Source organism: Chelonia mydas, chromosome 14 (genome assembly GCF_015237465.2).
Source record: "Chelonia mydas isolate rCheMyd1 chromosome 14, rCheMyd1.pri.v2, whole genome shotgun sequence".
Taxonomy (NCBI): domain Eukaryota; kingdom Metazoa; phylum Chordata; order Testudines; family Cheloniidae; genus Chelonia; species Chelonia mydas.
Genome location: NC_051254.2, coordinates 18351543 through 18377779, shown reverse-complemented (window position 1 = coordinate 18377779; position 26237 = coordinate 18351543). Strand labels below are relative to the sequence as shown.

Genomic DNA, 26237 nt, shown 5'->3' with positions numbered 1-26237 from the left:
GTTGTAAGTTCTCGTTCAAAAGACACCCTGTATGGTACTAAACTTAGCCATCTTGGAAATCTGAAGGGCTTACTCAAAGCTGCTATGACTGGGGCTTGTGATTCCAGCCCAGGCTGGGTATTTCCAAACTGATGTTTAGAGCATCCCCTTCCAGTTTTTCTACAGGCACAACATTAAAGTGAAAGAGCCTGCAGGCTCCCAGCGAGGTCCGATGACATCTGGGTTCTAGGAAACTCAGCTGGAGTGGCCAATGCAAGGGAACTGGGGGAAGGAGGAGTTTGGTTCCATGTTGTGGGATTATTTATTTACAGGAAACATTGTACAGGACTCAGAGCTTTGTTTAACAGGGGGCTTAGAGAGAGGAGATAGTGATATGCCTGATGGAAATGAAGAGGAGCAAGGTTATGCTCAAGAAAGACCATCATCCTCAGGGGGGATTACTGCTGCTTTGGGTAGAGGGGGTGGCAGGGGCTTTGGCTCAGATTCCCAAAGGGCGAGAATACTCCAATCAGGTGAGTAGCTGAGTTTCCAAAGAGCCCAGCTCCCACTTAGGCCCCCGAATGAAGTACTCAGCAGCTCCCACTGAGATTCAATGGGCCTGAGCCCAAACCAGCCGGCACAGAGACACAGCTGAACCTCTGCAGCTGGTGGTTCTCTCCACTCACAGGGAGACATCTCTCCTAGCAACCTATTGCTATTCACGAAGAGGGACCACCAGGGACCGGAAGCCAACCGGACTCCACGTGTTTATAGGCTGAATCTGGTTAGCTTTGGGAGGAGAAACAGGGAAAGCATGAAATCTTGTAAAGACGCAGGGGAAGACATGAAGACAACAAGGACAGAGCAGGTCTTTAAAGAGACAAGGGCTAGAATGGATTAAAACAGCCAACGCTTTTAGGGGAGGCACGGTTGCGGGAAGGGGCGTGAGAGACGTGATAGCCTTTTAGGACACTCCGATGCTCAGGAGCTATTTTGTTGGATTCGTTCGTGTGTTTGTTTAAAGAAGTTTTCATGGCAATGACTTCTACTTTCAGAACAGACCTCACAGCAAAGTCCAGCATCTGTGTAACTGACTTTACAGGCCATCAATAGTGCACACTGCATAGCTCTGCCTATAGAGCTTCACTGGCATAACCACGCTGTGACATAACTGAAAAAAAATGTACTAGTTAAAATGATTCTGCACCTTTATATCTAAGCGTCATGCTCGGGGCAGTATACTTACTACCTACCTTCTTAATTTGGGGTGGAGTTTTTGACTCTTTGTAGCCCGGCAGTTGGGATCAGAAATGAGAGCTGCAGGTGTTGAAGGACAGTCAGCGGAAGAGGTTCATTAGTATTTTTATTTTTTTAAATGTCTGTCTGGTGCAGGTGTATGGCAAAATGAGATCACCACTAAGTGAGCCAATAGAACAAGGGGTCACAAGAGAGGAGAAATGGCACGTTCATAACTGACTGCCACTGTGCTCGGCGAGGTAGTGAGCTATGGCTCTTCCTTCTGGTGTCTGGACCACTTCAGCAGAAAGTTGATGTTTCCGGGATGGCCAAACTGTGGCTTGTGGGCCACATGCCCGTTCCCCAACTAGACTGGGGGGTGGGGAGTTAAGGACCTCTGCCTTGCAGCAGGGTGGTGAGGTAGGGACTTCTGACCAGCAGGGAGGGAGGTATCAGGGCTTCTTCCCAGTGGGGTGGGGGGTCTCAGGGATGGCGCACCTATTGGGGCTCAGGGCTTCAGCAGGAGAGGGGCTGAAGTCCTGAGCCCTGGCAGATGTGCCTCAGCTCCGAACTTCTGAAGGCTGTTGTATGTGGCTCAGAGAATCAGTAAGTTTGGCTATCCCTATATTTGTGGCTTTTCTCACACCTCATTCTCCCCTCCAGTTCACCCTCAGCTACGGCCTGTACAGGGCACAGGCACTGAGAGAGTTGCTTTACCGAAGATCTTTCTTTCTTCTCTTGATGTACGGTTAGGCTGACCCTGTTTAAGTGAAGACCTCTTGGAGGGTGTGAAACCCGCCAGGTTGAGTTTGCTTGTGTGTCTGTGTAGTCTGCCTGTGTCATGGTAGGAATCTGAGCAGGGGCCCCCATCCTTAGTTGGCAGGAATTTGCTCATCTTTGAGGAATAAAGTACTCCATGGTAATCTCACCAAAGGGGTGGCTTGGTAATAAAACCAAAGGAGATGCCCTCTGAGTGCTGCCCAGTTTGGGGTGGCTCAGCTCTAGGTTGATATAAGGGCCTATAAACAAGGGGCCGGAGTCAAGGAGCTTTCCTGATCCTGCTGTAATAGAAAGGGGCAGGTAGGCAAGCTGCCAACCCACAGAAGAATCCAAATGAGGGAAGCAGGTTGGCCTCCCCCGGGTCAGTGCTGCGGAGTGGGCCAGCCAGCCAGGCCCTGAAGAAGCTGGGTGGCAAGAGGTCAATGGGCCCCAGGCTCAGTGGCCTGCAGCACTTTGGAGGGTTGGAGAGAATGCAGGTTGTGTGTGGGAGACTGAAGCTTCCCAGACTGCCAGTTACCTTTGGGGTTCTTACTGAAAGTGCCCTTGTTTGGGTCATGACAGCACCAGGGTGCACAGGCCTGTTACTGGGATAGGCTGTGTACCACCATTTGGGCTTATACCTAAAACATAAAAAGAACGAACATGAGGGAGACGGAAAATGGCATTGAAGGCAAAATCCCCCTCCCAGAGAGAAAAGGCACCTGTCTCCTTTGAGATCCGGCTCACTACTTTCAGGGGACACAAGGGGTGGAGCAGGAGGTCAGAGGCCTAGTCAACTGCATAGACTTCCTGATCCATTGGGTCCTCCAACTTTTTAAAGGCTTTTGCTGTCTGTTGCTCTTTACCCAAAAGGCAATATGAAGAAACCACATGGGCATAGTTGGATCCCAAGTAACCATACTTCCTAAACATACCCAAACACATGAGGCTCAGGTACACTGGGTTCTGCCGGATTCTAAATCACAGAACACTGTGAGCGCCACTAGGGAGCCCACCGACTACTTAAAGGGATACTACCTTATTCCTCTACTCTACAAAGGCATGTTCCTCCCACCTTCATTGTGTACCGCACAAGCTAGGTCATTCAAAATGTTATAATAGTCTCTGCTTTGCACGGAGTCAGTGCGATATCCAGCGCTGTGTTGCTTCAGTGAGGCTGAGGGAACCATGAGTGGGTAGGAGGCTGAATTTTGTTCTGAGATGATACAGCTGACTTGAATCACTTTTCACCCAGCCAGAGCTGATTTTCCCCTTCTGGGAGTTAGTCCCTTTTCCAGGGGGGAGCCTGGCTTTGATTTGTGCCTTGAGGAGATGTCAGGAAGACTAAACAGCGAAAAAGCCCTGGGTTTCTCTGCCTGACCCACGGAGCTGCTCTGGGGCAAAGTGAAGGATCAATAGCCCCTCTGTTCAGCCCTGACGTGTCCGTAGCAGCAGCAGCCTGGCAGGGAGAGCAGATAGACTTGTGGGACATGCACTTCCCCAGGGTGAAGCTGTCTGACCCTGAGGCTCAGCAGCCCTGGCTCTGTTGAGGTGGTCATGGATCAAGTCGCCACCAGGCAGATGGCTTAAGTCAGTGCTACTCAAAGGGGTGGTCCGCGGACCAGTACCAGTCCATGAGCCAGCGGCTGCCGGTCTGTGCGCACATTGGAAAAAAAAATTGCCGGTCCCCCACATCAGATAGCTTGAGAAGCACTGGCTTAAGTGCCTTACAGCCCAGCTGAAGATTCTGCACAGAAATTCCTTCTGCTTCATTATTTTAGGACCTGATCCAAACCCCACTGACGTCAATGGACCTTAGATCAGGCCCATAACAAACAACACTAAGGACAGTTACTAAGGGGCCTGATCAGACTCCCATTGTGATCAATAGTGAGGGTCCCACTGTTCTCAATGGGAGCCAGCTCAGGCCCTGAATTTCTAGGTACCTGAATGTGGAGACTGTGAGAAAAATTTAGGACAAAGTCAGGGAAAACTCCCATGGTTTGGAGGGTTTGTCACAGTGCTTGGGTTCACCCAAGAGTTTGTGGAGATTTGTGAGCCTTTCCAGTGACCCAGGGCTTACGTGAGCTGACTTATGGTGTTGCCATTTGCTGGGTAATCTTTTCCAGGTTTTGACTGTGTCAATTGCTGGCAAAAAAGCCAGGCCTGGGAGAGCTGGAGACTGATGGCCTCTAGTTACACACAGCCAAAGCAGTGCTGCCTTGTGGCTTATCTTGCCCCACCAGGGGCGAGGGACATGGCCGTCTTCTAATGTTCCTCCCGTGGAGCGCTGGTGTATGTTTGTCACCATCTCAGAGAGTGCCTACATCACAAACAGATCCCACACACAGGGAGTTCTGTCTCTTCCACTGGCTGAGCTTTGTAACTAAAGATATGTCCCACTTCTCTAACACCTTCCATCCAAAGATCCCAAAGCCCTTTACAGGCATCATTTGGGAGGGGAGGGTGGTATGAGCCCCATTTTACAGATGGGAAGCTGCCAAAAAGAGGGGTGAAGAGACTTTATCGAGGTCACACAGCAACACTGCATCAGAGCCAGGTATCCTAACTTCCATCTCCTTGCCTTAACAACGATTGAGATAACTTAGGCTTTTATTTGGCCCTCATTAGCGCAGTATCTGAGCATAGTTATCTCACAACACCCCTGTGCAGGCTGGCAGTGCTATTATCCCCATTTTGCAGATGGAAAACTGAGGCACGGAGGGGCAAAATCACTTGCCCAAGGTTACACAGGAAGCCTGTGATGGAGCAGGAAACTGAACCCAGGTCTCCCAAGTCCTACAGTAGAGTCCTAACACCTGGACAATCCTTCTTCCCTAAACTGCATCCTAAAAGTGAACACTTGTTTACAGCTGGGGTTAAGCCCTTCGTATCCTTCTGTTGTGTTTGTTCAGGAGGTTGCTGGTTTACACAGTGGCAGTTAAAGGAGCTTTATTGCTTGAATTCACCTCAGGCCGTATGACGTTTTGAAAATAAGCGACTGCATGCTCCAACATAGAGATCCCTGGTGGGGTAGGTGCTGAGCCTCCTTCCCAGCATCCTGTAATATCAGTGGACCAGGGCACAGCTGCTCATGAAGCAAACTGCCATGCTAGAGACTGAAACGGTCACAGACCTGGCACCTCAGTATGATAACATAAACTTGGGCCGAGCCAGTGGATATTCTTCAGTGGCTCAGGGCGTGAGACTGTGGTGACGTGTTAGCAGGGAGAGGGGCCAGCAGTTCCTCTTGAGACAAAGCAGAACCATTTTCTATCCATGAACTCAGTTGCTTGAGATAAGCTTGAAATTTAAACAGTCATTTAAGCATCCTCCCTCCGCCCCCTGTCCAGTCCTCGTGCTTACATCCAGGCAGGAGAGATTCCATCCTGTGAGTGGACATGTCCTGGAGAACAATACTGGAGACAGGTTTGGAATGGCAGGTTGTGGCACTGCCTGAAGATCCCTCTCTGATAGGGGGTTCTGGGGCCCTCTCTAATGGGAAAGGGTAGAAAGCAGGAGAAGCCAGGTCATTTGCTAAATCACAGAATCTGGCAATGCCAAGGTCCCACTTACTAGATATCCATAATCACCTGTGAGTCCCAACCAGCTGGGAAGGGAAGAGCCCAAGGCCTGCTGGGCCACAGCCGAGTTTAACATACTGTGTAGCTGGTCTGGGATTATAAATGTCAGCATGCCCTGAACTGCATGAGAATGACTCACAACCCCTTCTCATTTCTCATCACCCTTTAACCTCCCTGATGTGCAGACAAAGGAGACCAGCAGTACTCCAGAAAGTGATCTCAAATCTTCAAGTCCATAGGGACCAAAAATGTTCTGATGGGGGCGCTATTAACTTGTCTCTTTGTAAGCCTGGACTGCGTGACTATTGCACCTTCTCCTGCCGTCCAGCTTGTCTTTAAAAAGGAGACAACACAGCACCCATGTTGGATTCAGGCCATAGAGATCACCTGCCTCTCGTCCTTTATGGGCTACAGTCCTCAGTCCTTCCTAGCATATAAATGTTGCCAGCGCTGGAGCCCACCTCCAGCTACAAGAGTGCAGTCTGTCTGGGCTGCTGGGGATGGAGTGCGAGCTGAGGTGAAAAAGAGCAGCCTAGGGTGTTGGGGGTCCCCTCCATTCCACAGGCGAATCTATACATTAAACTCTTCCAGCCTTTGCCCTTTGGAGCCTGGATCAATGCACTACATTGTTCGATGCATTTATATAGACCTTCCTGTTGCAAAACCAACAGCAGCACAAGGCAGTTCTCAGTTCTCTGTGTAGATGTGGCAACAATTCTTTGGAGAAAAAGGTAATTTTCCCACACCAGCCAGTACAGCTGGATGTGTGGCTCATGTGGGTGGGGAGCTTAGGAGACTGGCATTCTGGGTTCTAGTCCTGACCTTACCACTGGGTAAATCATGTTAATCTCTTGGGCTCATGGCATTGTTGCTGATGCAACCTGGCTTTTCTAGGGGGTCATTAGGGCACCCCCTATCTTCTTCTCCTGTCCCCAGCAGACTTGTATGACACTGTATTTCAGCACAGGCTTTGGTTCCTCTTGCATGAACTTTCCCTTCATAAATAAATGAGTGATGAATCCTGTTCTAAGGACTCATGTTCTAAGTTTGCAGGTGGCAGCTCTACTCATGCTTTTCACCTGAGCTGTGAGCCAGTTCATTTTGCCTTGCATTAGAGTTTGATTGTTTAAGTAGATGCCAGGTGTTTTATTCTTTCCCTAATATTCCCACTCTTCAGCTGCAGCTGGAGGAGCCCATTAGAGCAGCCGGCTGCTTAGTGACCTTTTGGTATCCATGGAGAGGAGAGGGTAACCATAGAGTAACATCAAGCAGTATTTCCTCCAGCTGGGCCTGTTTCAAGGCACCACTCTAGGGTTGCTTTCCTCCCACCTCATCTAGGGAGCTGACTGAGTTGGCTTCTAAGGTGTAGTCAGATAAGCTGGACTGAGGTCAGAGTTGTTCGGCGCTATTGGAAGCCGAACTTAAAAGGACACAACTGGCAAGGTAGTTTAGTTAAATAATTGTTCCCCCTTCCTGTTTTGAGCACCCCCTCCCCCCATAGCTTGATCCTAACATCTGCTTCCTTGTTCTATTACTATTATTTAAAGCTAACATGGCTTAGTGTGGGTTCAGGGATGCCCTTCCCCCTCCATTGCTTCCCATGCAGGATTGGAGCATCCGTGGGGTCAGGTTTTCCAGAGCTCAGCGTGCTGGGTCCTTTTGTACATCGAACCTATAGTTAGATGCCTGAATGGGAGCTGTCTTGTTTGGAAAGCCGTGGCCCAATTCCAGCTGCTGAGTGTTTGTAGGTCTGGGATTAGGGCTCAGATCCTCACAGATAGGTAAGTCCCTAACTCCCCTCATGGCTCTGTGCCTAGACCACTGTGTTCCAGTTCTCTGCCTGTGCCTCTGTCCCTGTCCATCTGTGTGGAGCTGAACTGACCAAATGCAAACACAGCAAATCCTCGCTGTAGGGCTTTTTCCATAAAACCTGCCACAGACGTAGCCAGGGCAGCTCTGCTTAATAAGCTAATAACATTCTTTGTGTGTTTTTCCTTGTGTCTTACAAGGATTTTCAATATTAACTGTAAGGGGGGGGGCAAAGTGGAGTAGGGGAAAAACCTCCTGCTATGTGACTCCCTGCATCTGGATATTCAAAAAGCGCCTGTCTGCATCTCTAGGCACCCAAATCCCTTTCAAAAGCTAGTCCCCAGTTTTTTTTTTCTAGTCTGCTTTGCCGTCCTCTTGCAGTTAGCAATAAAAATCCCTGTAAGACTCAAGGAAAAACATGCAAAGAATGTTATTAGCTTATTCAGTGGAGTTGCCCTGGCTGTGTCTGTGGTAGATTTTATGGAAAAAGCCCTACAGCCAGGATTCAAGGCTTCTTAGCATCCATAGCCATAAACCTCCTTCTGCCAAACTGCTTGTGGATAATAGCCATCGCTGCCATTATCTATAAGTAGTTCACACCTACCAAGTGCTTTATGGTGCTAGTAACGAGTACAGACATTCAGGAATAGATCCTTGGGCTGCCCTATAAGCAGGGAAGTGTTATTCACCCACTTTTACAGACAGGTGCCTGGCAAAAAGAATTGAATTGCAGTGAGTGAGTCAGTGGCTCAGCAATATTTAGAGCAGAGCAGTTCCTGACTCCCTGTCTAGGGTTTGCTTCTGCAGACCACACTGCCTCAACAGCTGATCAGCTGTTTGCCTCTTCAAACCTTGCAGCTTTATTCCTAGGGGACACTGTTGCAAGTGAATGGAACACCAAGCTGTGACTAGGGATGGGGCCAAAGCTGTAAAACAGCAATCTGGATGCTCAATGTCCCAAGGGGTCAGCCACCATCTGGGCTCAAGTGAGTGGCTTAAGGCCACTGAAGGAGTCTGTCAAATCTGGAGCTTGAATCTAGGCCTACCAGCCCATGATCAGAATGCTAGAGACCACAAACCCGAAGGAGACTTAACCAAGAGAGGTCCTGATTCACCAATGCACCTTGTGGGGCTGCTTACAGAAGTGCAAAATGAATGTAAAATGCTCCCCCTGTGGTCTGATTGTGTTACACTCACACTGCACTGTGTAAATAACCACACAAGCTACGGTGAAGTGGGCCCTGGGTACATGAGTGCAAACTACTGACACCGAGGATGCTTCAGGGTGAAGAGCATGATCCTTTTAGAATGTTTCTGGGCTTGTCTGATTCTTTTATTTTTTTCCCCTTGGTAGGGTGAGAACTTGAGTGAGTGAGTTTGGTTAATTGGTTTTGAGGCCCCTACCTGAATTCAAGGACAGATACACTTAACAAAGGAGGAGCTCAGGAGAGTCAACAGACGCCTCTTATGAGCCTTTTCTTCTTTACACACTCAATCCTCCTCTGGGAAAAATCAACATTTGTCTTTCTGAGCCTGGCAAACAGCAGCAACATCATGTACTCCATCCTGAGAGCACCCCTAGGTCTGCAGCTTTCTGGTGATCAATTCTGCAGTGTCAGTCCGGGGACTGGAGGGGGGAACCCTCTAAAATAGAAGCCAGAGAGCGCTTCGTGTTTGAAATCAGAGCAGGAAAGCACTGAAGGGCCACTGGGGAAAATCTGCAGCTGAAAACCAAAAGCATCTGTTGAATTGCACTGAGAGAGCACGAGGAAAGCAGGAAACAGAGTTTTTAAAATGCATGTGTTTTTGAGCCTCACATTGCTGCGCAGGGTTACGAAGCTCTGCAGAATGCCAGAGCGCACCGAAGCTTTGCCATGGGAGTTTTCATCCTCAGCCAGAGCCTAGAATAGTATGGGGCTGAGGGCAGGAGGGGGAAGTCTTGGGACCATTTGCTCTCCTCTGGACATACCAGATTCCATATTTAAAATTTCTCTTCCCTCCATCAAATCAGATAAGGGATCTCTCTAGCCAGGAGAGTTTCAGAAAGCTTGGTGGTTTGGTTGGGTGATGAGCACCCCAAAGTTTGGACACTGAAAGCTCTTTGGGGCAGGAACCGAGTGTTTGTTCTGTGTTTGTAAAGCTCCTAACACAGTGGGGTCCAGCTCCTAGGTGCTACTGCAAGATACATAGTTCAGTGAATTATTATTATTATTTGAAGCTCGTGAGGCTGCAGAGCTGGCCTGAAGGTTTTGTGAGAGCTGGTTACTGTAGATTTCTGGTATTTCCTCTTTCCAGCCTGGCCAGAAATTGGAGATGGGCTGGAGCTATTGGTTCAAACACCCAGGCCTGCCTCCAGAACATAGCTGGGGCTGATAAAAAGTAAAGGGTAGCCAGATCTCAACCACTCCGAGTTTGGTTTTGTGAACTCTGACTGAAGGTTGTGGGTTGTTTGTTTGTTTGTTTGTTTTTTTGGGCGGGGGTGGAGGGGCGTGTTTGTAAAACCAAATTCACCTCTGGGTTTAAGTCCCTCTCTCATGGAAATACCCCCAACAGCAGCATTTCACTCGGCATTTCACCCCCTCCTTTTCTGATCTCGGATGGAGCTTGGAAGCTTTGTATGGTAAATGAGGAGGGGAAAGTTAGAGGAACATCAACAACTGGGAATCTAGTACATTTCAAGAAGAGAATTACAAGTCGTTTCAGGCATGATAGCTGTCCCTGAGTCCCCTTCCTCATTGTTATGGTTTCACACAGTATTATTTTCCTATTCATTTAAAAATGTTTCTCTCCCCTAATACTGTATGAATCCCTGACAAAGAGCAGAGGAAATGGTGAAATTGACCCCCCACACAAAGGGCCTATTTTTCCAGTGCCTTGTAACTGGTGTAATTTAGAGAGTGTGATTTGTCAGTGAAGTCATGTGGTACCATTTCTACTACCTGATTGCACGACTGATTTTTAAACCAGAGAAGCACGAGTGATGACGAACACCCTTTACAGTACAAATAATCGCTTGTGCTAACATTTTTGATGCCTTCATAACTCACCAGCATCTTTCTGAATAGATGGCAGATGTCCAGGCACTCATGAATAATGAATAACATTCCCACTAACAGCAACAAACAGATCCAGCCACTCCCATCTGTGGAAATATTTGTGACTCCCGTTTTGTATGATTCATCCAGCCCTCCTCCTCGCTGTGTGTATTCTGTGCTGAAATGGTCTCAGCAATACCTGGAGGCCATTTTAACCCTTGAATACCTTACCATGGGATATGGTGGATTCTCTATCACTGGAAATCTTTAAATCAGGACTGGACGTCTTTCTAAAAGACATGAACTACTTCAACTGCAAGTGAGTGGGCATGATGCAGGAATGACTGAGTGATGTTCTATGGCAGAGTTAACTCAGGTCAGACAAATGGTATTGATGGTCCTTTCAGACCTTAAAATCTATGGATTCGTTAATCACTCTCTGATCATAACTGGAGAGGAACTTAGTTTAAAACTCTCAATCTCAATTCCTTTTCCTGCTCTAAGCTTGGGAAAATTCAAGTCTCAGTTTTGCAGCTGAGGCTCTCCTCCATCCATAACCACCATTTACACAGTTCTACCTTTTGGCCACTGCTCGGTGGCAGGATGATGACCTTCCAAGCAACACACGTGGTAGCTAGTATCATGCAATGTGCCCAGTACGAGACGTGTAGGCAGTTTATTCATTCCAATTCCCCAACAGCTTGCTGGAGGGATGACTGTGCTCCAGCTGTTGGCCAGATTCTGAGCTGCTGTAAATCACCATAGCTCCACTGAAGTCAACAAAGCTTGGCCAATTTACACCAGCTTAGAATCTGACCCCTGATCTGCACAAGCTTGCTGAGCACTGACAATTCTGGTGCTTAGGCCATACAGTGGTTACAGGCAGCAGTGCACCTAGGCATGTGCCACAGTCCCATGAGCACACCGGCAAGTAGCTGCATCAGAAATAGGCATTGATCCATGTCTGAATCCATTATCAGTGTCAACTAGGGAACTGCAGATGCAGCCCTGCCTCGCTTCCAGTGAGAGGTCTGTTTGCAGCATGCTGTTGCTGCTGCTGCTGCCAGAGACATCTGATCCAGGATGAAAAGCAAAAGAAACCATACACATGGGTTGTGCTTCTGTCCAGCTGTGCTCAGCTTCTTTGGAGAGTGTCTCCGTTACACAGAACTTGGGGAAAGTATCGGGTTCCTCAGTGCGTGTTTCTGATTAGGGCTGGAGCTCAGCGCACTCAGTTTCACATATTCCTTTTTGGGTTCAGGGGTGAGAATGGATTTAGAGCGAATGAAGGAGAAGTACTAATTGCACTGGCTGGAGTCAGGCATAGATTTCTGCCCCCATTACCTGCATGTTCTGCAAATAAGTGCCACTCCTAGCCTTCATCAACTTTGCTGCTTCCAAGCTGTTCCAATGCAGCTCAGGTCCTCACCCCCAGCACCCTCTGCTATTCCACTTCTAGTGCTCTGTTGAGCGGACCCGGTCAGGGCTGTTGAGCTACCGGAGAACCTCAGAGGTATAAACACCAGTGTTACGTACTGACCGGTCAACCACACAGCTCATTTGGATCTAGAAGTACACAATCGGGGCAGGAGACAAAAAGAAAAAAGCGCATACAGTTCTGTGTTAAACGGAAAAAAACTACTAAAATAATAAAGGGAAAGCAGCATTTTTCTTCTGCATAGTAAAGTTTCAAAGCTGTATTAAGTCAATGTTCAGTTGTGAACTTTTGAAAGAACAACCAGAATGTTTTGTTCAGAGTTACGAACAACCTCCATTCCCGAGGTGTTCCTAACTCTGAAGTTCTACTGAATGTGATGTGGGCAAACGGGAATGGGACTCATCCAACCCATTTTCAGTTATGTCCCGAGCCAGCATTTGAACGTCGCAGCTTGGGCAGACGTCCAGCATCCAGACACCAGAGAGAAAGGTAAAGAAGTCACTGAGGACCTGCCTATGCACTGTGGATCAGCCCTACTGCAGAATTTCCCTTTTTGTATTATGAGCTTTGGTCCCAACCCTCAACAGCTGAACTAGCGTTTCCAGGGGTTGTTCATGAAGGCAGGGTTTAGGGCTGGGGTGAAGGACACTTGTGTTGCGTCTGGCTGCGTTGCACCTGTGCGGTGGATAAACTGCATAGATTCCACTCTTCAGGATGGCCTAGCTGGCAGATTTCAGATGCACTGAAATGCACACGCAAATCTAAACAAAAAAAGGGGGGAAACTGAGTATTTCATAATCATCTAATTGTACTCCTGAAGGCAGTAGGGCTCTGCCTGGCTGTCACCCTCACATCCTCTCCAGGAGACAGGGTGGGGGGCCATGACAGTGCAGCACTGGAAGGCTGATAGTTACTATTTAGTTGGTAATCACAGCCACAATGTGCTGGGCTCTTTTCAAATACAGAGAGTGATGCAGAACCTGCCCTGAAGAACGGATGGTCTAGAAAACTGAGCATCACACTGGGAAATACCAGTGTCACAGAGCAGCATTCCAGCCAAGTCCTGTATACATCTCAGAAGTCTCCCCCTCATGGCCAAGAACCCCTCCCATCATTCCTCACTCCTGATCAATGGAGGGCAGGAGATGGCTTGGAGAAGCTCTTTTCTTATCCTCTGGGTATGGGAGGGTAGCTGGGATGGCCTGAATAGCCTTGGGAAAAGGTCCCGGTCTTAAACAGAGACAAGAAAGTGCTAATACTGGGTGCAGAAACATACATTCAATTATCTGAGTAGCCCTAGAGAAGATCTCCTGGATGATCTCAGAGACTGGTAGTCTGCCAGTAATACAGCTTATAGAAACAAGGGGCCAGATTCACTGCTCAGATAAGCAGGAGCCACATGACTGACCAGTGGGATGATTCCTGCTTACACCATTGGTGCATTTGGCCTAGTCATTTTAGACAGGACCAGTGGTCACCATTATATTTACTTCTGTAACACGTGTAGCGAGCATGTGCTGCTGGTTGTAACACCATGTTGTTGTTCAGACATAGCCCATAAATCTGAAGAGTTGGATCTAAGAATATGTAGAAGAATATCTAAGAATATGTCCCATACATATGCCTTATGTATGGGATGTGTATAGCTATCGGGATCAGCGACACAATTTGAGAATGAGCCTAAAGCATAGGCGTAGTTTGACTTCTGTAACTGGGGGGGCAGCTCCAGTCAGGCCAATGGGGCTGTGCATGAGGGGGCAAATTCCGTGCTTGCCCAAGGCTTGCACTTTGGAAGGGGGCAATGCCCTCCCCTGCTCCCCCACCCCCAAAACTACGCCCACGGAAAGGACCCATTCTTGGTATTGTTAAATGTTCAGAAAAGGGTCAGGGAGACAATTCTTTGCCTTGGGCACTTTGTACAAAACAAACCAGGATTATTTTGGTAGTATCGTATTTTGGGGATATTGGACGTGGAAGTAGCTATCAGTTCCATTATTAGGGTCAGGTTTTGCACCGGTAGTAACCAGCTGAGACAGTCATTTTCCACCAGCAGTGATTCCTCTAGATACACTGGACCTGATTTCCCATTGCCCTACCCCCCCACCCTGGCTCTGGTATCATTTATACTAGTGCAAAATGGGATTTGGGAGTATTTTACACACACTTTGCGTTGGTGGCACAAGAGGTGCGAGGCAGTAGGGAATTGGGCCCTGTATTGTCTGGGGGTGGGCAGATGGAGTTGTGAGACTGCCAGAGTTTCTGGACCTGATTCTGATCTTGCTCAAACTGATGCAACCCCATTGGAATTGCTGCTGCCTTGCACAGCTATAGAAGGGATCTCAGTCAGGCCCAGCATGCTTTGGGGATGCCCTGTGTTCACTGTGTTCCCTATGGGCCTAGGCTGCCGGTCTGGGAGTGATTCTGCCTTGATTACAAACTGCTACCGGATACTGTTCAGCCAGAGATCAGAGGACAGTGGTAAGCGTCCCTAACGCGATCCCTGTGCATAACAGGGACATGTCCATGTGGTGGAATGCACTGCTCTTAGACTGTCCTACTTTACCTGACGGACTGTTCCATTTCAAAATTACACTGAGGGACTGTGGGGAAACTGCCCTAATTTCAACCAGATAAGATGTATTTAATTTTGTTTCTTATTCCAGTACTCTATAGCCTGGCCTGGGGATGCTCCTGCTGCTATTAGAGGGAAAACTTATAGACAGTATGTGTAGGATAGAAGCCTTTGATTTTTGATTCCTAGTCCCATAGCCCAGAGCTGCAAAGGCCTCCATGCTATGAACAGAGGTAACCCCAGAATGCTGTCTAACATGCTGATACACTGTCCACCTCGCCTGCACTGCAGTCTTTGCAATGATCTGGGGAGCGAATACATTTTCTTACTGATTGCATTTGCATCTATGACAGATTCTCTCTCCTGTCCTGTGGGACTGGAGTCTTTCCACATTGCTTAACCGTCCTCCCATGGTCAGTCTGGGCAGTTTGTGTCTCTGTGGAGAAGTCTAGAGGATAGCACACTGGACTGGGAATCAGGAGATGTAGGATCTATTTCCAGCTCTGCCTCTGGTTTTCTCGGTGACATTGGGCAAGTTACTTCACTCCTCTGTGCCTTAGTTTCCCTGTCTATAAAATGGGATAATAATACTTTGTAAAGCACTTTGAGAGCTACTGATGAAAACTGCTGTATAAAAGCTTGGTATTATTGTACTTGAGGTAGCCTTCACATGGTGTCGCTTAGTGGTTAGAGCAGCCAAATAGCTGTCAGGATACTCTGGCTCTAATCCTGTCTCTGCCACTGACTTATTGCGTGAACTTGGGCCAGTCACTTTAGCTCTCTGCAGCTTGTGTTACCCAGCTACTAAAAGGGGATAATAATCCTTACTGGCACCTCAGAAATGTGAGAGTTAAATCATACTAGCAAAGAGCTGGGAGGTCTCTCTATCACAGGTGCCATGTAAGTGCAAAACTGTGCGTGCGTGTGTGTGTGTGTGTGTGTGTAAGTAAATAGATACATAGCTATATTGCAAGTTCAAGAATAAGAAACGCCAAATGCAGAGGGCTCTGTCACACTGTACATTGCGAATGTTTTACATTTCGTTTTTACCTTGTTACCAGGGTGAAGAGAAATAAAATCTATTTCCTGTGTCCAATCTTGTCCAAGCTTGGAAGTTCCTTGCTTTGCATCTTTTTTGCCAGCAGAGTGAATATGGCCTTTGACCCCAAAAGGATGGATTTAACTAGCTCTGCATGACTGCATATCTGCAGGTCACCCAAAGGGGGGGCAGTTTCTCCTATAGATGCAGTTTTCAAATGCTTGTAGCTTCTGTGGAAGCTAAATCATTCTCTCCCCCTGCCCAAACACAGCAACGGTGCTAGTCCTCAGGGAGGAGCCACTCTTTGCTAGGTTTCAGCCGCTCTTGCCATAGCCTAGCTAAAGAAGTGCTGTTAAAATTCTTGTTTAACAAAGAAAATATTTTCACCTTTGCCACACACAATCTCCAAAATATCCAGTCCAACTTCCTGAAAAAAAAATCCCCTTTTGGGCCAAGACCGAGTGAAGAAAATCTCAGGGGAATGTTTCCGAAAGTGGTGGAGGTGGTGGCAAAAACAACCCCAAACACAAGAGATTGCAATGCTGTTTGTGTTACATTAGCACCTAGAGGTCCCAGGAGAGGTTGGGGACTCTACTGTGCTAGGCACTGTGAAAACACCTGGTAAGAAGCAAAACTAGCCCCTGAGAGCTTACAAGCAAAATGTAACCCTTCTTGCAGGCAGAGGCAGCAGCAACCAGGGCTGGGTTCAATATCTAGGGGTTTCTTTCCATCAGTACAACACAGAACAGGCTCAAGCCCCCACCCAGTAACCTGGGAAAATGACACACCACCCCAGGAGCCTCTGAGAGGCAATACTTCCCCACTCGCAAGCACAGAGTCTGAGTGTAGAAAAGAATCTTTTAATAAAAGGAGGGAAGTAACTGGGCGTTAATTTGGGAAAACACCAGAAACAGGGTTCATAAACATAAACCATGAGCAAAAGACCCACCCCCAAGTAAGTTGGGCAGTGTCCTTTTCCCCTCAGGTTCTTAAGTCCAGCAACCCAAAAGTCCCTGTAACGTGCCCGTCCTTCTCTGCACCCCAGGCACAGTTGCTGTCCTTGGTCAGTGCAGACCAGAGTTCAGAGGTGCATCTTCAGAGTTCGCCTCCCACCCTGGGTGGAGGTAAGGAAGCACCTTACTTGTTCCGTTGCTCAGGCACTTGCCTGACACTCACTGCGCCTCTCTGCCAGCTGCCCTGCTGGCCACTCGCTGCGCCTCTCTGCCAGCTGCCCTGCTGGCCACTCGCTGTGCCTCTCTGCGAGCCGCCCTGCTGGCCGCTCGCTCTGCCTCTCCGACTCTGCCAGCCACTCATTTGCCAGCTGACTGTCAGTCACCTTCTTCTGCCATCTGTCTCTCTGCCATGACCTCTGCACATCAGTCTCTTAGTGATTTTCAGCTCTTTGCAGGCTGAGCAGAGTCACTGCCCCATCTCAAGTGATTTCAGCTCTCAGTGATAGAGCATTTAAAATAACAAAAGAGGCTCCAAATGAAGCCTATTTAGCTCTTTCTTTGAACAGTGGGGAGGAACAGGTTAACGAGGTCTTTCAGCTGAGGGTGACCCCCTCATTTGGGAAAGATTAAGTACAGTCTTGCTTCCCTATATTCCTACAATAATTACAACATTGGTAACTGAATTCCACTACCCTGGCATTCAGTACTAAGGTGATTTGTAACCCAACACCAGCCAAAGTTGATCACTTTGACACCGCTCTATCTCCTGAGCAGGAGCAAATATATTTACATAAACATACCCAAAGTCTCTCCCCCTCCCAGCTAGCTGTCAGGGGACCATTCATTCAGATCCTGCTTACGTCAATAGACAAGGAAACAGAGAGGTGCCCAAGGTCACACTGAAGGTCAGTCGCAGAAATGGGAATAGAACCCAGGTCTGTTGAGTTCCACACCAAAGTCCTGTCCACTAGACTCCTGCCTTGTGCTGTCTGATAATGGAAGTTGTTTACAAACTGATCTGCTGGAAGTTCTATCAGACCCCCCTGATACAGATACAGCTGTTGAAGGGACAGGCTTTCTTCCATCTGCATTCGCACATGCACAATAGAGCAGTGTTCGCCACTAGGGGGGAAACATCAGTCTCAATTTTTTCCTTTTGAAATCTGGACTTTTTACTGTCCCCCTTTCACAGGGTGATTCTTGCCCCGGGGGCTCTCCCTCTTTCTCCTCCGGGGATGAGGAGCAGGGTGCGTCATCTTGGAACTGGCCCAGGGGTTTAGCCACGTGGCTTCGCAGTCACCGAGACTTTCTTACATTACGAAAGGAAAGTGGAGACACACACCCGCACGGCTCTGAGCATGAGGCGCTTTTTCCAAGTGGAGTTGCCAGCCAGAAACCCCTGTCCCAGGGCAGTTAGCATGAGGTTTGCTGCCTTCCCCACCTCCCTCTTTTTTTTTTTTTTTTTTTAAATAAGGCACAAGCTGTTCCAGCTGAGAGGCTGGAGCAACAATACTTAACCCACTGTTTCGGGGCTCTGGGACCTAGGCACACCCTGGTTTTCTGACTGGTTGCTGCAGGGTGGGAGAAAAAGACACTTACTAGTGAGCTATCTCTTATAAATGAACTCTGCATTGAACAAAAAGTGGAGAGTTCCAAACCTGCTTGTGTCCTGTAGGTTGCAAGTGCAGTGGGGACCTTAGTGGAAATTCCTGTTCAAAATGCCCTAGTGGCCAACTAGGGTTTGGAAAGAGTAGTGCATCTACTTGGCTATTTGTTGCTGGGACTACTGGATCTTAGAGACATTGGTCCTCCAGTCTTCTTCTTAGCATATGTGCAACATGCCTCAGGTGGCACATGACCAGGATTCGTCACCGAATTTGGACCACTGACTGGACCATTAGCTCCCCGGCTTGGGCCAGTTACTGATGGGGAGTGCGAAGTGAACGTTGATCCATGCCCCCCAGTCTCCAGTAGAAACCAAGAGAGACTGAAGGATTCTGTTTGGAATCTCTTGGAATTTCCATGGGAGCCAGATCAGCTGATCCACTGAATCCATGATGTAATTGCCACTGCTTGTAACATCAAGGCACTGCAGAGTCAGTTAGAGAGGGGCAGCCCTAAATCTGTGATTCCTGGATATGGCCAATTCATTTGTTTGTTTGTTTTAAATCAGAGCTGGTTAATAAGGAAAATTTAACACCCACAGCAGAAGTGGAAGATGTGTGGTTGTGGCTATCCTCACATGGGCAATTTGTGGCACAAGGAGGGTAAGTGACTTGTCAAGGAGTAGGTAGCAGAACTGGAGACCGAACCCAGGAATCCCTCCTTGCAGCCCGTTGCTCTAACCAGTAGACAGCACTGCCTTGCTGACAGTGCAGCAACACCCAGATATATGGAGGATCAGTACTCTCTTTCTGGATCCGGGTATGTGGAATGGAATAAAGGAGAGATTTGGTCACCTTCTAAAGAAAAATATGTTCCAGGATAGGGTAAACTTCCTCTGTAACTAATTCCCTGCCACTGTCTGGGTAGCAGCTGGGTGGTTCACACAAACTGATATGGAAAGACTAACTCATTAAAAAAGGCCTTTCAAACCAAGCCAAATTCAGGTGTGTCTCTTCTGGTTGACCATCAGTCCAGAACACAGGGATGTGTCTAATATTTCAGCCAGTTTAGCCACGCTAATACAGATGCTATGTGATAAATTAGCTCCATCTGGTCCTTTTGCATTGACTTTGCTGGTGGAGGGATCCTCTCTGACAGGCACGGAACTAGCAGTGGGTACCATTCACTAGGGTCCCGACGGAGTGTCTCCACGGACGTGGCAGGAGCATGCTGTGGTCAGGGAGTGCGTTCTGCAGTGCTGTGCACAGACCACTGCAGCCTCCTGGGCTGATCTAACCTGCACCATAGGCCAAGCTGGCTCTGGGCAGTTCCAGGATATGGGAGGCATATTTCATCCCTTCTAAGTCTCTGTACCATGCATGCACATACTGTATGCATGCACCAGCCTAGACATTGATTAGGGTCTAATATTGTTGTGTTTGCTTGTCTTAGCAAAACTCACTTCTCTGCAAGATCCAGGGGAATGTCTGTGTTTTCCTGTTGGAGAAAACATTGCCGGGCACGAATATCTGTAGTAAAAAAAAGTCCTAGGTTGAAAGGGGTTTGTGTGTCTGTGTGTGTGTGTCTGTCCTACTCAATTACTTTAGAACTTTCTTCTCCAATTTCATGACCTTTAAACATGCTTGCAGTTTCTGATACTGCAGAATACTAATAACAACCACTATTAGCCAGTGTATACTACGGGGCAGCTGAAGGTTACCAGTGAGGTATTTCTCCATTCAAAATACCCATTCTTGAGATTTCATAGATAATGTTTCTGTACAAAGCAGACACCAGCAGAAGAAGGGTGGCTTGGCAGATCAGGTTTCAGAGTAGCAGCCGTGTTAGTCTGTATCCGCAAAAAGAACAGGTGGAATTAAATAAATGTGTTAGTCTCTAAGGTGCCACAAGTACTCCTGCTCTTTTGGCAGATCAGGAATCACAGCATGGACACCAAACCACATGCCAGGTTCACATTAGTTAGCCTTGCACCTTATCACTGATTTTTCTTGCTCTAGGAATCACCAGAACCTCCAGTGGGAGACTTCGGCGACTCGGTGACCTGACAAGTCCAAGTAAGTGGCATTAATACACCTGTTTCCCTGAGTTGTTCTCCTCCAAGAGAAAGGCTGCCTCTCCCATGCTTGCTTCCTGGGGCTATCAGAGAGAACCTCTCCCACCTTCCATCAAATAACAAGCATTGCTAGAAGGGAAAGCTAGCTTCTAACAAACACAGAGAGAGGCTTCCGTACCCTACATATTCTGCACTATAGAATTAGAGGTGAATTACCTGTTGAATGATGGATCCGCACATCAAGTCAAGAGTCCGACACCAGTGAGCAGAAAGTGAGAGTGCCCTGAGGTTGAATTACAGTTCTGGTAATTAATGGCTTTCTCTCACTCTTCTAAGCCATTATCTTTTATTGCACATGGAGATTTACGGCTAATGTGTGCTTGTCCTTAAAATGACATTCTTAATTGCAGCTTGACATGATTTAAGCGGTTTCCCCCATTCAGGAGGAAGCCAGTGGGAGGGTTTCTCTCTTTAAACAGGTGTCTCCCAAACTCATTACTGCACAGCTCTCTTGTCTCCCTTCGGAGGCTTTCGGCATTTGAGCCACACTTGCTCTGCAGCCCTGTCTGTATCGTATGTGGTGAGCTTTGGAGTCCTGCTGATATTAATTGTGTGAATTCAGCCCAGACTGGTGAGGGAATTATGGGGCAATAGGGAAAATGCTTGAGGGCAGCACCAACTTTAGGCATAGGAGAGACAGGCAGTTATAGAGTCAGAGATTTTTGAGGCCAAAAAGAACCATTAGATCTAGTCTGACCTGGGACTGCCTGGAGCCAGCTTGAACCCTGCTGTAGTTTACACCCAGCCTGAGGGCTGCCTAGGTTGCAGTGGTCCCTGGAGGGCTGAGCTTAGCTAGGAGGCCACATCTGAAATAGCACCATGTTAGCACAGGAGTCCCAAATGTCCCTCTTAGCGAGGTCTCAGCCGGAGGTCAGTGGAATCTGGCTGGAAGAGCAGAAGGGAATCGCCTAGTATGGGGGATGTTGCAGAAGTCCCCAATACGAAGATGCTCACTGCAGCCAGTGCAAAGGATTCTGGGGCAGGGCTGGGCCTATTTGATCCTGGCCGAGGTGGGGGGGGCCGAAGCCCACTAGAATGAAAGGCCCAGCTGGGTCCCAGAGCCTGGAAAACTGATTACAGGGGGACCAAAAAGAAAACTGGATGGGGAGTGAAGGTCAGAGGTACAAAGGAAGGGTTCTGGCTGGGACAGGGTTGGAAGGGACAGAGGTGCTGTGTTTAGGCCAACAATTCACCTAGGGCCAATCTTGCTTAAGGGATCCTAGTGACTAAAGTGATGGTTGAAATCCAAATGCACCCTGCCTACAGGTCCTCCCAAGACACTGGCCCTTTGACAAGTACCCCCAGCTGCTCCTATTCCAGTGGCTGGCGGGGCTGTAGCTCGTGGAACAGGGTGACCAGCTGTCCCGATTTTACAGGGACAGTCCTGATACTCGGGGCTTCTAGAAGGCACCAATTACCCCCCACCTTCATTCCAATTTTTCACATTTGCTGTCTGGTCATGCTATCATGGAACCTTTGTGCAGTTGCTTCCATATCCAGAAGCCCCGGCTCCAAAAGATGGCACTTCCTCCTGTAGTGACGTGGCTGAAGTTTGTCTCATGAGAACTCCCATTGGCGTCTATAGGAATTCCATGCACGGGGAACTCACAGGATTATGGGTAACACTTTTATTCCCTGTTCCTATCCAGGATTTTATGCTTGCAGATAAATGCTCCTGCAAATGCTGTTGGTGCCTTATTAAAGACTGGCTGGAAACTTGTCCCTAAAGCTCCCTTTTCTATCTATTGCAATAGTGTTTTTACAGCTAGAAGGAAAGGAGATTCAAAACTGTGCCACTGTTTGTCAAATGCTGTCCCTTTTCCAGCAAGATCCCTGCTGGCAGCTCCTCACTTACTACTATTTAATGCCCAGGTGTGCCAGCCAAGTTCAGGGCTTCATGGTTAAAGGCACTGTACAAACCCAGGGTAACAGACTTTGTCTGCTCCATGGGACTAGATAAGACAGATGATGGGAGGGATGAGAAACAGGCTCAGCCTTGCCCAAGTTCACCCAGTGGCAGAGGCAGGTTTGGAATCGAGATCTGCTCAAAGCCAGTCTGCTGCCCCATGAGCTGGACCGCACCGCCACTGCAATGGCATTTCCCCAGGAAAACAAACCCTGTGTCAAATGAAGTGGCCTTTTGTTTGCAAGCTGGGAAATGACTTCTTGCTCCAACCGCTGCTGTGCTGGGGAGTGTGGGCACAGCTTCTCCTGAACAACCCCCCACCCCCACCCCCCGTCGCAGCTGGAGTATGAGGAGTGGGGCTGGAGAACAAGGGTCAAGTTTCAGTTTTAGCTCAGTGTGGCACCCGGAGGCTCAGGAACCCAGCCAGGCCCAAGCTCCTTGCGCATAAAACTCTAGAGCCCCAGCGCTTCACACTGTCCACTCAGCATCTGTGACAGGTATCTTAGTTCTGCAGCTCCGCCTGCCTGCTGCACTGCTTACTGCTAATGCAAGTAGACGAATGGATGAAGCTGTCCAGATGGCTACCGGGAGATGGCGGTGGGAACCCAAATCCAGTCTGTTTCTTGAACGTTGCTTTACATCAGGGTCATAGTGCAATGTACCTGCAGGAGGCTGTGGTGTCTCCACCGATGAAGAATCCGGCTTTGTACCTGGCTCCTCTGCATAGAGTCACAACAAGCAGTAGCCATCTTGGGTCAATCACTTCGGGGGAAGGGAGAATACTTGTGGGTTTCATTCCCTTAGTGTGAACAGAATTCTTCACACCCACACGCCCCACGTGAGTGTGAGCTCTGATCTCCTGCAGCGGGGTGGCTTCCTCTTGCACTGTCACTACACAATTTTAAAAGAGCTGCAGAGAGGTGAGCTGGAGCCAGCTGGCCAAGGTGAGTGGAGTTGGATGGTCACCTTTCCCTAATGGCTACACTGAAATTCCTCCATTTAAAACACCCATGTGGTCTTCCAGATGGCGGGCCTGTGAAAGGATTGCTGGGGACATGAGTGCTGGGGTCTGGTGCTCTTGACTGGGCTGTGTAATCCAGGGAGTGTTTTGCCAATCGATCTGGCATGGAACTTGCTTCTAGGCCTTTCCCTAGCAGCTGCGTTCCCAGTTTGGAAGCTCTTTCTGGAGGAGATGCTGAGGAATAGAGAGAGAGAGAGCTGGCAGCTGCTAGCCTCCATAAATCCATTTCCACAAGTATTCGCTGGCGACATTTATAGTCACAGGGCTGCTCTTCGAGCTTGAATGCTCATTTTCAAAGAGACTCTGGCTTAGTTGGTTTTTTAAGCAGTACCAGGTGCTTGCAGCCAGAGCTCATAGTGCTGTGACTCTCCTCGGGAACCTTCTCTCTGCTTGGCAATTGGACTCAACAGCCAGTCTGTGGACACCCATTTCCAGCTCTAACAGACCATTGCTTATACTTTGTCACTTGAAAAACAGATTTTTTTTTCCTTTGTGAAATAATCAAGAGAAATATGAAGCCAGTGGGGTCAGCCTGGAATGTTTGTTTGGTTTGGCAACTCCTTTATTAGTCTCTCGGCATCTGAACATGGGTTTTCCCGCACCAGGACTGGTCCTCCATCAGAGGCTGAGATGAAATCATGGTCCCAAAGCTCCTTTTATAGCCCTTCAATTCCCTTCCCTTTCGATTGCCACAGCTGTTCTCTTCCCTCTCTGCTGGGATGGGGGTAGCTATGGCATGCGCCGTTTTAGGAACTAGCAATGAGATGGTAGCACTTAGGACAGCACAATCATTGCCATTGTGCCCTTGCACAGGGGTTGGGCACACAAGTGTGAGGAGGCTCCCTGTACTTTCTTCATCCCCTTGCATGCACCCCTGCAGGGCTGGGCACAATTCGGCTGTGTATGTAGAGAAATCACCTATTGCAAGAAGCCACAAGACAAATCTTTGTTCTGTTTGCTCTGGGGAAGACCATAGGGCAGTAGAAACAACTTATGCAAATACCATTTTTAAGGGACAGACCTGCTAAAAAAAACCCCTATTTTTCCATGCACCAAAAGTTAAAATACAATAGAAAAAAATGGACCTGATGGGGGTGTATGCCTAGCGAAAATACATTTTCAAACCTCTGGTGCTGCCGGGTCTTGGTGAAGGAACGTTATTTGGGTGCATCGGAATTATTAGTGTAACAGGCTTGTCAGAATTTTATTTTCTCACTCAGTTTGTTTGTAACACTCTTTGGCTTGACCATGGACAATGTGCTATAAAAGCAGGACTGGGATATTTGGTGTCCATCCGTGTAGACTCTATATTTATAGTCTGTCTCCTCACCTGGATGTTAATCACAGATGGTTTATATAAAGTGACAGTTTTAAAATAAGCCCCGACTCCTTTGAAAGAGCACAGCACATGCTGAACTTGACGAGAAAATGACTGAAATGGGATGGGTCCCTGTGGGGACGTATGGGAGCATGGGGATGTGAGGAGTTTCCCACTGACTTCCAATGCAACTCCGATGTTCCCATCCTCCTTGCCCCCTGGGGAATTTTTCATAGGCTGACATGGTACTTCCTGAAAACATTCCCTCCCCCTTACTACACATGCTGTCCCTCTGGGGTCTGTTCCAAAGCCCCCTGAAGTCAATGAGAGTCTTTCCATTGGTTGAGGTGGGCTTTGACTCAAGCCCTTAGAGAATCCACAAATCCTGGTTATCAGTTCATTGTAACTCTCTTTAGATCTCAATCTATCCCGCTTGCTGGGCCCCACTGCTGGAATCTCCATTAAAGGTCTCTAGTTTCCTTTGTCCTTGCTGGCCTTAGTTCAGCTCTCTGGGTGCGACAGGTATCTAGCTCCCAGAGGAGAGGTTTTCAGCACAACATTACAAACTACCTTGCTTCCGCGGCGAGGCCTACAAGAAATAACCCAGCCTGTGATGATGTGGCAGAGGGGCAGCTGGGAGGAAGTGGATATAACTTTATGCAATGCAAAGCACAGGGAAAACAGCAGGTGTGTGGAACACTTCTATCTATCTGATAGACTTCTTCTCTCCCCTGTCTCTGCCTGATGCTTGTCTCCTTAGTGTGTAAGGTATTCTGGGCAGGGATCCTCTGCCTGCACAGCACCGAGCACAGTGGGGATCTGGTCTGATCGGGGCCTCTGACCACTACCACGGTAGAATAAATATTGGCACCCCTGCTTTGGTGCCTCGGTATGATGGGGCCCAGGACTGACTGGGTCATGGAGATGGAACTGACCTTTTAGCCAGGCACCAGTCCTGGAAAGTGCCTTTGGCTCCCACTGAAGCTGAGAAGACCAATCTCGCACCTACTGATGTTAAGGACATTTTGCTATTGTCTTCAGAAGGGCAAGATCTGGCCTGCTACGAGTGGAGCACTGAGCACCTTGCAGAACTGGGCCCCCGGAAGCAGATCCCTGTGCGGCAGAGTTGCCACACTAGAGGTAATGCCGGCTTTGCCATGACCCACCCCACACTCCTTCTCTGAAGGAAGAGAGGGCTTCGGTCTTCAGGGCTGAATTAACCAACAAGAAGCTTCTAACAGAACTAGCTTCTGTGCTTTCCCTTGGTGGGATCTTATCTCTGGAGCCTGCTGGCCCTGTGTTATCATCCCTATGCTTTGTCCGTGCTGCCCTATATCCCAAGGGGCTGAGAGAGGTTCCCTCTAGCACTGCTCAGAATTCTGGGAGGCTCCAGCTGCCTCTGGGGCTTTGCCCATTGCAAACGTTCTTTTCTTTTCGTTACCGCTTTTGGTGTGATGGTAACTTTCTTTCATATTTATTCTGCCTCCCCAGGAGATATACGGATGGCTGCTGGCATCTCTTACCCGCCATACTCCTCTTTCTCTCCGGAATGCTGCAAAATTTATCTAATTTTAAATTATTATTTTAGGAATGCTTATCACTTTTCAAACAGATCCCCTGGAGAACTCCCACTCTCTCCTTTGATGCCTTGATACACCTCTCCTTGGACAGTCTTACGTTCACAGTCTCTCTCCCTTTTTACTTGCTTTCTTGGCCACTTGTACCGCTTCCCAGTCCTCGTTCCCTGGATGTGTTGTCTGAGATCTCAGATCTTCTTGTGGCAGGTTCTTGCTGCTCTTCCCGGTGCACAGAGGGAGGCGAAAGTTATCCTAACAGTGATTTCCTGGAG

The 26237-nt window shown here is 48.4% G+C and overlaps 1 protein-coding gene across 2 annotated transcripts in view; it reads left to right on the top strand.

The window, feature by feature from the left end:
* The window catches only part of SEPTIN9 (septin 9), a 258753-nt gene that overhangs the window by 16399 nt on the left and 216117 nt on the right, over positions 1–26237 (top strand). Inside the window, exons 1-2 of one of the 2 annotated variants that reach the window (XM_043527816.1) lie at positions 6913–7001; positions 20028–20084. Coding sequence is in view for 1 of the 2 variants with exons in the window: in XM_027834659.3 (XP_027690460.1) it covers positions 20028–20084 (57 nt within the window). In the remaining variant the exon portion in view is untranslated. Of the gene's footprint in view, positions 1–6912; positions 7002–20027; positions 20085–26237 lie in introns of those variants that run through there. The other variant, XM_027834659.3, reaches the window with a different exon arrangement.